This window comes from Sinocyclocheilus anshuiensis, unplaced genomic scaffold (assembly GCF_001515605.1).
Source record: "Sinocyclocheilus anshuiensis isolate Anshui unplaced genomic scaffold, SAMN03320099.WGS_v1.1 scaffold723, whole genome shotgun sequence".
Classification (NCBI taxonomy): Eukaryota; Metazoa; Chordata; class Actinopteri; order Cypriniformes; family Cyprinidae; genus Sinocyclocheilus; species Sinocyclocheilus anshuiensis.
The window spans coordinates 277,107-287,305 of NW_015551048.1; the positions used below are offsets into that span (position 1 = coordinate 277,107).

General features: G+C 38.4%; 1 protein-coding gene across 2 annotated transcripts in view; it reads right to left on the reverse strand.

The window, feature by feature from the left end:
* The window catches only part of LOC107661893 (synaptosomal-associated protein 47-like), an 18,475-nt gene that overhangs the window by 873 nt on the left and 7,403 nt on the right, over positions 1-10,199 (reverse strand). For both annotated transcript variants that reach the window (XM_016451683.1, XM_016451681.1), the window contains exons 4-5: positions 7,691-7,806; positions 4,181-4,349 (exon numbers count right to left, since the gene is read on the reverse strand). In XM_016451683.1, coding sequence (XP_016307169.1) covers positions 4,203-4,349; positions 7,691-7,806 — 263 coding nt within the window. In that variant the 3' untranslated portion in view covers positions 4,181-4,202. The remainder of the gene's footprint in view (positions 1-4,180; positions 4,350-7,690; positions 7,807-10,199) is intronic.

Genomic DNA, 10,199 nt, shown 5'->3' on the forward strand with positions numbered 1-10,199 from the left:
TTTTCGCCGCATTTTGCGACCGGATACACACACGGCAGTGGTCAACCGTTTGACGGCAAATAAAAGAGCTTCAACAACCGCCGTCGTTTGCATGCACGTACAAATAATTAACTGCACTTGAAGCTTTCATACATTTAAAAATGAAACACCCAAATCTGTACATGGCATCATCACGAAGACAAACTATATGTTTATGCGTGAAATTCCGGAGGGGACGTCGGATGGCGTCACGTGGGATTAACTGCACTTGAAGCTTTCATACATTTAAAAATGAAACACCCAAATCTGTACATGGCATCATCACGAAGACAAACTATATGTTTATGCGTGAAATTCCGGAGGGGACGTCGGATGGCATCACGTGGGGACGTAATGACGTGTGCCATTAATCGAACTATGCACTATAACATGTAAAATGGGAACATGAAAGGAATATTCTAAAAGCAACTCATGTAAACACCATAATCATAATATTGGCTTATTTAGAATAAGGTATATATTTAGATTACTGATGTCCATGTAAACGTAGTCAATGTTACACTGTGGGTGTCCCGAGTTCGAATCCCGGACTTTTCCTGATCATGCCCCCTCTCTCTCCCACTTTGCTTCCTGTCACTCACTACACTGGCCTATCTAAATAAAAGACAAATGCCAAAAAAAAACAAGTTCATATGAGTTGTTTCGGGATATTGAAAATGTACAGAATACAGAATACGGTCATCTGCTGGTTAGAGAAAAACCTGTTAGAATTACAGTTTCAGAAAATAAGTGTCGTAGCACTTAGGGACTTAGACATGACAAAGAGAGGATCTAAGTGCAGATGAACTTGAATAAATATTAATAACTATGATAAACAAAACACAAGAAAGAAGCAGAAGTGGACTGGAGGTGGTAAAAAGGGGCCTGGAGACAAAAGCAGAGCAGGGAACCAGCATGGAGCCAGAGACCAAGGTGGATCTGACAGAGAATCAAGGTGGAGTCGGTGGAGATGGACAGCACCAGGGTGGTGCCAGCATAGATGACCATCACGGTGGAGCAGAGTATCCCAGGAGATCATGGAACTATCAGGGCAGAGCAGAGAGCTAAGGCGGAGCTGGAGACCATGACAGAGGCAGAGAAGGTGAAGACCCTGATGGAGCTGGGAGAGCAGGAAGCCAAGGCAAAGCTAGCAGAGCCAGCAGAGTCAACATATTCTCCCTCCCAACTCTTCACATATTGACGCTTGGTCAGAACCCTTTAGCGTCATTTTTCCACATACAGGGTCCTCCATTGCTTTAAAAAAAAAAGAAACCCTTGGCGTCAATATGCAGACGTGAAAGGCGCTGGAAATTTTATCGTCATGATTAAATTATATATTCGGTAATAATATTGCCATTATTGCATATATGTTGGGTTGTGATTTTTCAACATAAACAGTCACAACAGTTTTATTTACACATTTATGAGCACGTAACCCAACCCCTGCCTCTAAACCTACCATTTGTCAATAAAACGCAAGATATAACAGGCAGATACAACTACAGTCATAATTTATAAAAAATAAAATAAAATAAAAAATTTTAAAAAGCCAAAACGATTGATTTGTGAGAGGAATAGACGCGATGGTCTCCGTCCGCCACAAAGCTCAGATCCTGTGTGCTGCAGTCTGTGCGCTAATTTAAAAAATGCCGCCAGAGGAAGCCTTACGTCAGCCTTGGTTGTGAAATGCTATTGGCGCTTGTGTGTCTCGTGACCGATTGTGTCATGCTACAGAAGTATCTTTCGGAATGAGATGTGAGAACGGAGCGGGATCATTTTCAGCAATTAAAACCTTATGTTTTACTCTCTTCTTCGCATAAAGACATCGTATGGCTTCAGAAGACTTGGAATGCAACACGGTTTGTTTGTAATGCGTTTATACTGCTTGTTTATGGTCAGTTTTTGCAATAAATACCGTGACTGTACTTTTATTTGCCTGCTACGCGTTTCATATTGTTCAGAAGTGGGTAGGTTTAGGGTAACATAAGGGTTGGGGTTAGGTGTTCCAATGAAATTATAAATTTATATAAAATTATTTCTACTTTTTACAAATGCATGCAAACCATCAAATTAAGACAAACAACTGAAAACAATGGAGGACCCTGCACATCGAAAAGTGACGAAACCGATGCCAAGGGGTCCTGACCAAGTGTCAATATGTGACGAGTTGAGAGAGTGAGAATGTGTTGGCAGAGTGGGAAGCCACGGCAGAGCAAGGGACCATTACGCCCGAGACAAGGACTTTCATAGCAAAGCCGGTGCAACAGGGCCCCATTGCAGAGCCAGAAGACCATTGGTGATCTAGGGCCCATGGTGGAACTGAGACAAGGATCATAGGGATTGTAAGGTTGGCTTCCGTGGCCGTAGCAGAGCTGTCAGAGAGCACAGAGAGTTCAAGGACAGCCTCCATGGCCATGACAGAGAGCACAGACAGTGTGAGGGTAGCCCTGAGAGTTAACCGAGCCAACAGGGGGCACTGAGAGTTCAGGGACAGACTCTGTGTCTGTAACCAAGCAAAAAGACAGCTAAGGGGATGCTGTAGTAGACACGACCACCTCAGAGAAACTGTAGCAATGTGTGCGCCCCAAACACACAAGATGGCGGTTGTCATTACAGGAAGTACAGCTGACAGTGGAGAGACTACCAGACTTGAGGCCTCCAGGATCACTGGACTTGCGAATGTAGAGACCACCAGACTTGAGAGCTTTGGGACCACAGGGAGTGTAAGGGGAGATGTAAGTTGATGTATTGTTCTAACGTGAAGTCACATCTACCACTCGGCAGACATGACTTGACCAGCTTATTAAAGGGTTAATTCACCCAAAAATGAAAATTCTGTCATTAATTACTCACCCTCGTGTCATTATAAACCTGTAAGACCTTCGTTCATCTTCGGAACACAAATTAAGATATTTTTGATGAACTCTGAGAGCTTTCTGACCCTACATGGAAAGCAATGCAATTGAAATGTTCCCAGACCCAGAAACGTAGTAAGGACATCGGTAAAACAGTTCATGTGACAACAGTGGTTCAACTGTAATTTTACGAAGCAGATCAATTGCAGATAAATTGCAGATAAATTAATAAATAATAATAATGAAGATAAACAAAACACAAAGACCAAGGAACAGAACCAAGTAACCTTAAATGTGGACGGATAAGACCAGACAATGAACACTGAAAACCCAGAAGCATACACGCAGACCGAACAGGGTAACAAGACACAGGAGTGAACAATGAGGGACTAATGAGAGAAACTCTTATTTTATCAACTTTCCCATTAATTGCTAATGTGGGGTCCATTTGCGCACTCAATACCATGAATAACTTTTTTTACATACCTTCAGACAACATAATCAAGCCCAGTTTGTTTGTTTGTTTGTGTGTGTGTGTGTGTGTGTGTGTGTGTATATATAGACGGGTAATGTCACAAAATCTTACGCCACTGAAATGAAGGGAACCAGTTTTTTTATGAAGGTAACATCAAACAGACCCTAGACCCCAAATGAGGGTAAAATACTGCTTCATGTTTTTCATGTTATTATTCAAGTAAACAGTAAAAGAAACAAATTAGGAGCAGTTTTCTGTAGTTCTTGCTAATAGTGCCAATTAATTAATGACAACCAATAAAAGCATCTATTATGTATGTGTTAGACTTATGATAAAGCCTAATGTAGAGATCTGATGGCCTTTATGTCCAAGAAGCTTATTTGACTATACACATGCAGTTGCATAACCATGAGTGTTATTCACAAATACATGCGTTATTCAAAAATTCCCAAATACACATGTGAGCATTCAAAACTACCTGGCTCCTACTTGACACTTAACTTTTATGAGAATGCTATTGTATGTTAACATGATCAGTCATCCGTATACACATGCAGTTACATAACCATGAGTGTTATTCACAAATACATGCGTTATTCAAAAATTCCCAAATACACATGTGCTCATTCAAAACTACCTGGCTCCTACTTGACACTTAACTTTTATGAGAATGCTATTGTATGTTAACATGATCAGTCATCCGTCCCCAACCACATTTGTGCTTTCAGCTCTACAGCTTTCTAAATAGCCAAACCTTACTCATAAAGATCAAATGAATTTTTTAAGTATAAAGAGTGCTCTATTGAGAAACACACTCCTGTGCATATCTTACCATTAATCTGGTGACATTAAGTTCACAGTAGTTTCCTCATGCGGCGAGTGTGTCTGTTAATGTTCATGGTGGTGCGGTCAGCAGAACAGCTCAATTCATCCAGAGCCTCGTCTTGACGCTCCAGCTCTGTCTCAGCTTCCAGGGCTAGATTCTTCACCTGCTGGAGCATCTACACAAACACAGCACAAAATAATCATGTGGATAATGAATATTTGGAATTGGAGTCCAAAATATAGATATAATATGTACATTGGGGGTTGACTTAAGTTTTTTACTAATTGTTTTGGTAAAAGTGATTGATTGACAGATGAGTCTGCAGTCTAGATGCTGGTGTTTGGCAGACATCAAGGCGATATAATAGCGATGCAGTGACATGTGTTTTTAACTACCTCTGAATGGTTTGAATGATGAGATCATTCAGGCGTTTACACTTGCATTTATTGCTGTCCATTTTCTGATCAGATCACCCAATATGGATTTTAATACCAGGTGTACATGTGATAAAAGTGACAATAAGCCTATTCTATTCTGCTACTCTTAGAAAAAAATACAGCGTATCTTTAAATCTAATACCACTTATCCATCTATTATTTGGCTAGTTATATAGATATATGAAGATCAGGGTAAATTTAACTTATTTTGTCTTTTGAGAAACATGTAACTATCTTCTGTAGCCTCTGAAGGGTAGTACTAAATGAAAAAAAAAAACACGATATTTAGGCAAAATACGAAAAATGTACACATCTCCATTCTGTTCAAATGTTTTCACCCCCCGGCTCTTAATGCATGGTTTTTCTTTCTGGAGCATCGGTGAGCGTTTGAATCTTCTGTAATAGTTGCATATGAGTTCCTCAGTTGTCCTCAGTGTGAAAAGATGGACCTCAAAATCATACAGTCATTGGATTTTTCTGAAGAACAGCAGGCAGTTGAACTGCTCGGGACCAACGCAGGAGTCATGAACGACTATCACAAAACAGAAGAGTCGTGGATCATCCAGGAAACAATACATAGTATTAAGATTCACAAACTTTTGAACGGGATCATTTATATAAATTCAGTTATTATTTTTTCTTGTGGAGTATATATAACCATCTGTTATGTGAAATAGCTTATTCAGGACAGTACTAAAAAAAAAAATAACATCCAATTTTCATGAGCGCTCTTATTTTCTTAAAATTATTAACATATTTGCATATTCTGCAAGGGGTATGTAAACTCATGAGCACAACAGTATATATACTCTAGTGTTCAAAAGTTTGAGGAAAGTATGAAAGAAAGAAATCTTTTTTATTTCAGAAAATCAGCTGTTTTCAACATATAATCAGAAATGTTTCTTGAGCATCTAATCAGCATATTAGAATGATTTCTGAAGGATCATGTGACACTGAAGACTGGAGTAATGACTTCACAGATGTGAAGATAATAAAAGCCCAGGGGGTTAGAAGGACCATTGTTTTTTCTAAAAACAGCTAGGTTTGGTTTACGGGGTTAAGTGGAAAATTACAGAGAAGGAACCTTGTAAGAAGTGGGGGGTGATAACAGTATAATAAGGCTGTCTGTTTTCAGTGTGATTTTAGGTCTGTTGTGTTTCAGGGTAGCTGCTGAAACATTGTGAACATACCTCTTTAAGGAAAATAAACTTCTTTCCTTAAATATAATTTGATTCCTTGTCTCTTACACTGTGATGCTATTTGTTAATAATTGTTTTTGCCACAACAGGATGTATTTCCTCTGCCCTGTCTTTAAAAAGGCTCCACGCTCTCTTTTTCCTATTGCAGTACAATATTCACAAAACAACATTCAGAACATTAAGTAAAGCAGAGATATATATATATATATATATATATATATGTATACTGTATATTTATATGTGTGTGTGCGCGCATGTATGCGTTTATGTATTTATGTATGTATACTGCATTCGTGATCATCTGGATTCATATAGCATTTTACACAAATCCTGAATAAAGGTGCCACAAATATTTGATCTTACAATGATCCTGAATCAATGTTTCCGTTCATAAGGCCAATCATTTCAGTGAATGAGGATGTGGGGTGCAAACAAAAGAATATAAGGTATTATACACTTTTCCTTGCACCCCACATCCTCAATCACTGAAAACAGGCCTGTGCATATAGAATAATAACAGTTACAATAAAAAGTTAAAATGTATTTTGTTATGGGCACCGTGAGACTGAGCACCAGCAATATTCTGTATGTTTTCCTTCCTATTGTGGAGAGTGACAGGTTACAGTACTTTTATTTTTTTTTATTTTGCATTATAAACAGTCTGTGCTGAGTCTATGTATTACAGTCTTCTATAAGACAAGCTGCCCTGCCTCATTCCTTTAAAACTTATTTTCCATCTCCTCGTGGCATTTTAACATGTTTGTTTTTAGTGTTTCTCAACCCCAAAACCATCCTGAAAAGTGATATCTGTGATGGCTGACCAACCATCAATTATCTCTGGTCATAGCAATAATATTGTGTTTTGAAATGGTTCAACACGAAGAGCACCATTCCGCACATCCCCATTATAATGCACTCAATGAAAAACGCTTGACTGTTTTTGAGTCAGTGTTTATGTCTGGTTGCTGCGTACCATGCAGCACCTCGGCTGAGCACTGAAAGGGTTTTACAGCTGGCACTGTGGCCGTCTGACGATGATGGCACGGAGACCTTACATCTTTGTGCGGTGGGGGAATGCCTAGAGTCAGCTGCCCACTCCTGTCTCATAAAAACACAAGCCACAGACACGTCACACTGTAGTTTAAAGGGATAGTTCACCCAAAAATGAAAATGTGATGTTTATCTGCTTACCCCCAGGGCATCCAAGATGTAGGTGACTTTGTTTCTTCAGTAGAACACAAAAGAAGATTTTTAACTCAAACCGTTGCAGTCTGTCAGTCTTATAATGGAAGTGAATGGGAATCACGGCTTTGAGAGTAAAAAAAACCAAAACATACACAAAACCAAATTAAACCCTGTGGCTCGTGATGATACATTGATGTGTAAAGACAAAACGATCGGTCTGTGCAAGAAACTGAACAGTATTTATATATTTTTTTACCTCTGATTCACGCAATGTCCGAACTGTCCTCAGCGCGTTCTCGACAGCAGGCGCGTGACGAGTCTTCTTCTTCTTGCTTTACGGCGGATCACAGACTTATAAGTGCATTACCGCCACCAAATGGACACTATCTACAATCTCAATTAGGAGTGTCAATGGTCCATTTGAGAGATAGGTGATCCGCCGTAAAGCAAGAAGGAGAAGAAGAAGAAGAAGACATATCAACTTGTGGAAAATGAGCATCCGATGACCCCTTTAATTCGGGAGTAATTTGTTAAATGAACAAAAGTGTCCAACAAGAAAGGGTTACCAAGATCAGTATTTAACGGATCATGTGATCGCAACATTTCTGCTCCCATGAGGCCACATCCTTCTGAAATATTTGTCTATTGTTGAAGATGATGTGTTTGTGTAAAATTAAAACCAACTGATTTCGAACCTGTTTTAGCTCCTGTGCCTCTGCTGCAGTTACAGTGGGCTGAAGCACATGAAGTTGCAGCTGTGTCAGTTCACCAGCAGGCACCTCCACTGGCACCTCCGTATCCTGCCCATGACCTGAAGAGACACAGAACCAAGTCATATATTTCCTTAAGATTTGTTGTTAAGATTATAATAAAATGTCGGTAAACATTAACTAATAAGTGTACAATGGGATCTCTCTCTTTTAATGACCTGTAGTAGATGTTGGAGCGTGACTGCCACCATGTGGTAGAAATACTTAATGGCTTACAGTGTTACATCTATCCACTGTCAAAAACTGAATGTGAAAAATCACAACCTTAAAATGTCATGGATTAAGCCTTGCTTAGTTTATGAGCCTGTCATTTCATATTACATTTATCATGTGTAGTGCCGTCAAATGATTATATTCATTTTGTATATATAAATACACAGTATATGTTTTGAAAATATGTACATGTATTTACATGTATATATTTAGATTCATATTATATAAAAATATTTAATATATAAACATAACATTTTTCTGAAATATACATGAAGAAAAACAAACATAAATAGTGATGAAAGCCAAAATATTAAATACTGAATTATTTACGGAGAAATCGGTTTTGCAGATGGGGGTCAAAATGACAATTTTCACCTGAAATTTTGAGCCAAATTACAGGGGGTAAAAAATTACTGATGGCAGCATAATTTTAATTGTCCAGTTTTGTTTTTGCTGTAACTCAACTATATACCTGTAACACGATATCTCTTAATATAAATTTTAGATCTTGGTTTTAAAGAAACTTTTTTTCTTTTGCAGTTTTCATTTTTAAACCTATAGATCTCAATGCGGCTCCATATCCAAAGGGTTTTTTTAAATTGTAAATGTCACTTTGGCCACATACACACTGTGGTTACTTACACACTGTGTACATTTTTGTAAATGCGGTTGTCACTACCTGTATACATTTGATTGTGGAATGCGGTTATCATTCCTGTAAACCGCTGAACTGTGTGCAAAGCACTAAAATTAAGCACTAAAAGGTGAATCAACAACTGCATTTAGCTGCAGTGTGTATGAGGCCTCTGTGGGTCACTTGGCAAACAGCTGATATTTATTGTATTTAAGGGGAATGTCTGAAGAACAAGAATAAATATAATGCAGACAAACAACTGTTAAAACCTGGCTTGTTGAATATTAGATCCCTTTCTACAAAAGCACTTTTGGTACACGATATGATCACAGATCATAAGCTTGATGTGCTCTGTTTGACAGAAACCTGGCTAAAACCAGACAATTACATTACCTCATCTGAAGGGCAAAAGGAGTGGTGATGCAACAATTTATAGTAATATTTTCAGTATTACTCAGAGGTCTGGTTTCAAGTACAATTTATTTTGAAGTGATGGTGTTTTATATAATGTTATCTAGTAAAAACAATAAATCATTTTGACAATTCTACTGGTCTCTGACTGTATACAGGTCTCCAAGGCACCATGTAGAACACAGAATTTTCAGTTTTTTTATCTGAGTAAGTGCTGGCTGCAGTTAAATTGTTAATTGTTGGTGATCTTAAAATTCATGTAGATAGTAAAAAAAAAAAGATGCATTGGGATTGGCATTTACAGGCATTTATTGGGGGTTAAACACTTAAGTTTGTCCTATATTGTAGGCACTGAAATTTTGCAGCAGAGCAATGATATCTCAGATCATTATCTAGTCTCATGTATCGGTTTAGTGAAGACTGCAAAATCGCTCCTTGTTACAAATATGGTAGAACTATCCCTTCTACTATTAAAGATTGCATCGTTATTAAACTTTCTGATTTGTCTGCTTTGTCTCCTCAGCATAAGATATAACTTAGATGTTGCAATAGAAACTACAGACGCTCTCTTTTCTAGCACGTTAGACCAAGTTGTCCTTTGTGCTTGAAGAAGATTAAGAAGAACAGTCTCACACACTGGTATAAAGAGCGCACTCGCGCACCCCGGAAATCGGAGCACTGCTGGAAGAAAACAAAAATAGAGCTATTTTCATTGCATGGAAGGATAGTATTTATACCTACAAAAAAAAGCCATAACTACATAAAGGCCATAAAAAGGCCAGAACTGCTTACTTTATAACTCCCTTAGAATAAAACCCAATATAAAATCCCAATCAATCCCTGATGATAGGCGGCACTCGTGTGCATTTAGGAATGCTCTGTGAAAAGCGTGAAAGGTTTCTATTTACAACATGTTTTTCTGGCTTTGAACAGCGTAGCCAATCACACACGTTTGTCGAGTGCGAGAACACAGTGGTCAATCAGAGGTGTACAAGTTAGTCAGAATACTCTCAATGTGCCACAGTTTGCTCAGTGTGAGCTCTGCACACATTTTTTTATTGTAATGGGATTTTTCACTCAAAACTTGCACTTGCGCTGCAGCTGAACAGTGATATTGGCTTAATTTATTATGAAGGAAATGCTCTTAGCTAGGGCTGGGCGATACAGCTAAAAAAA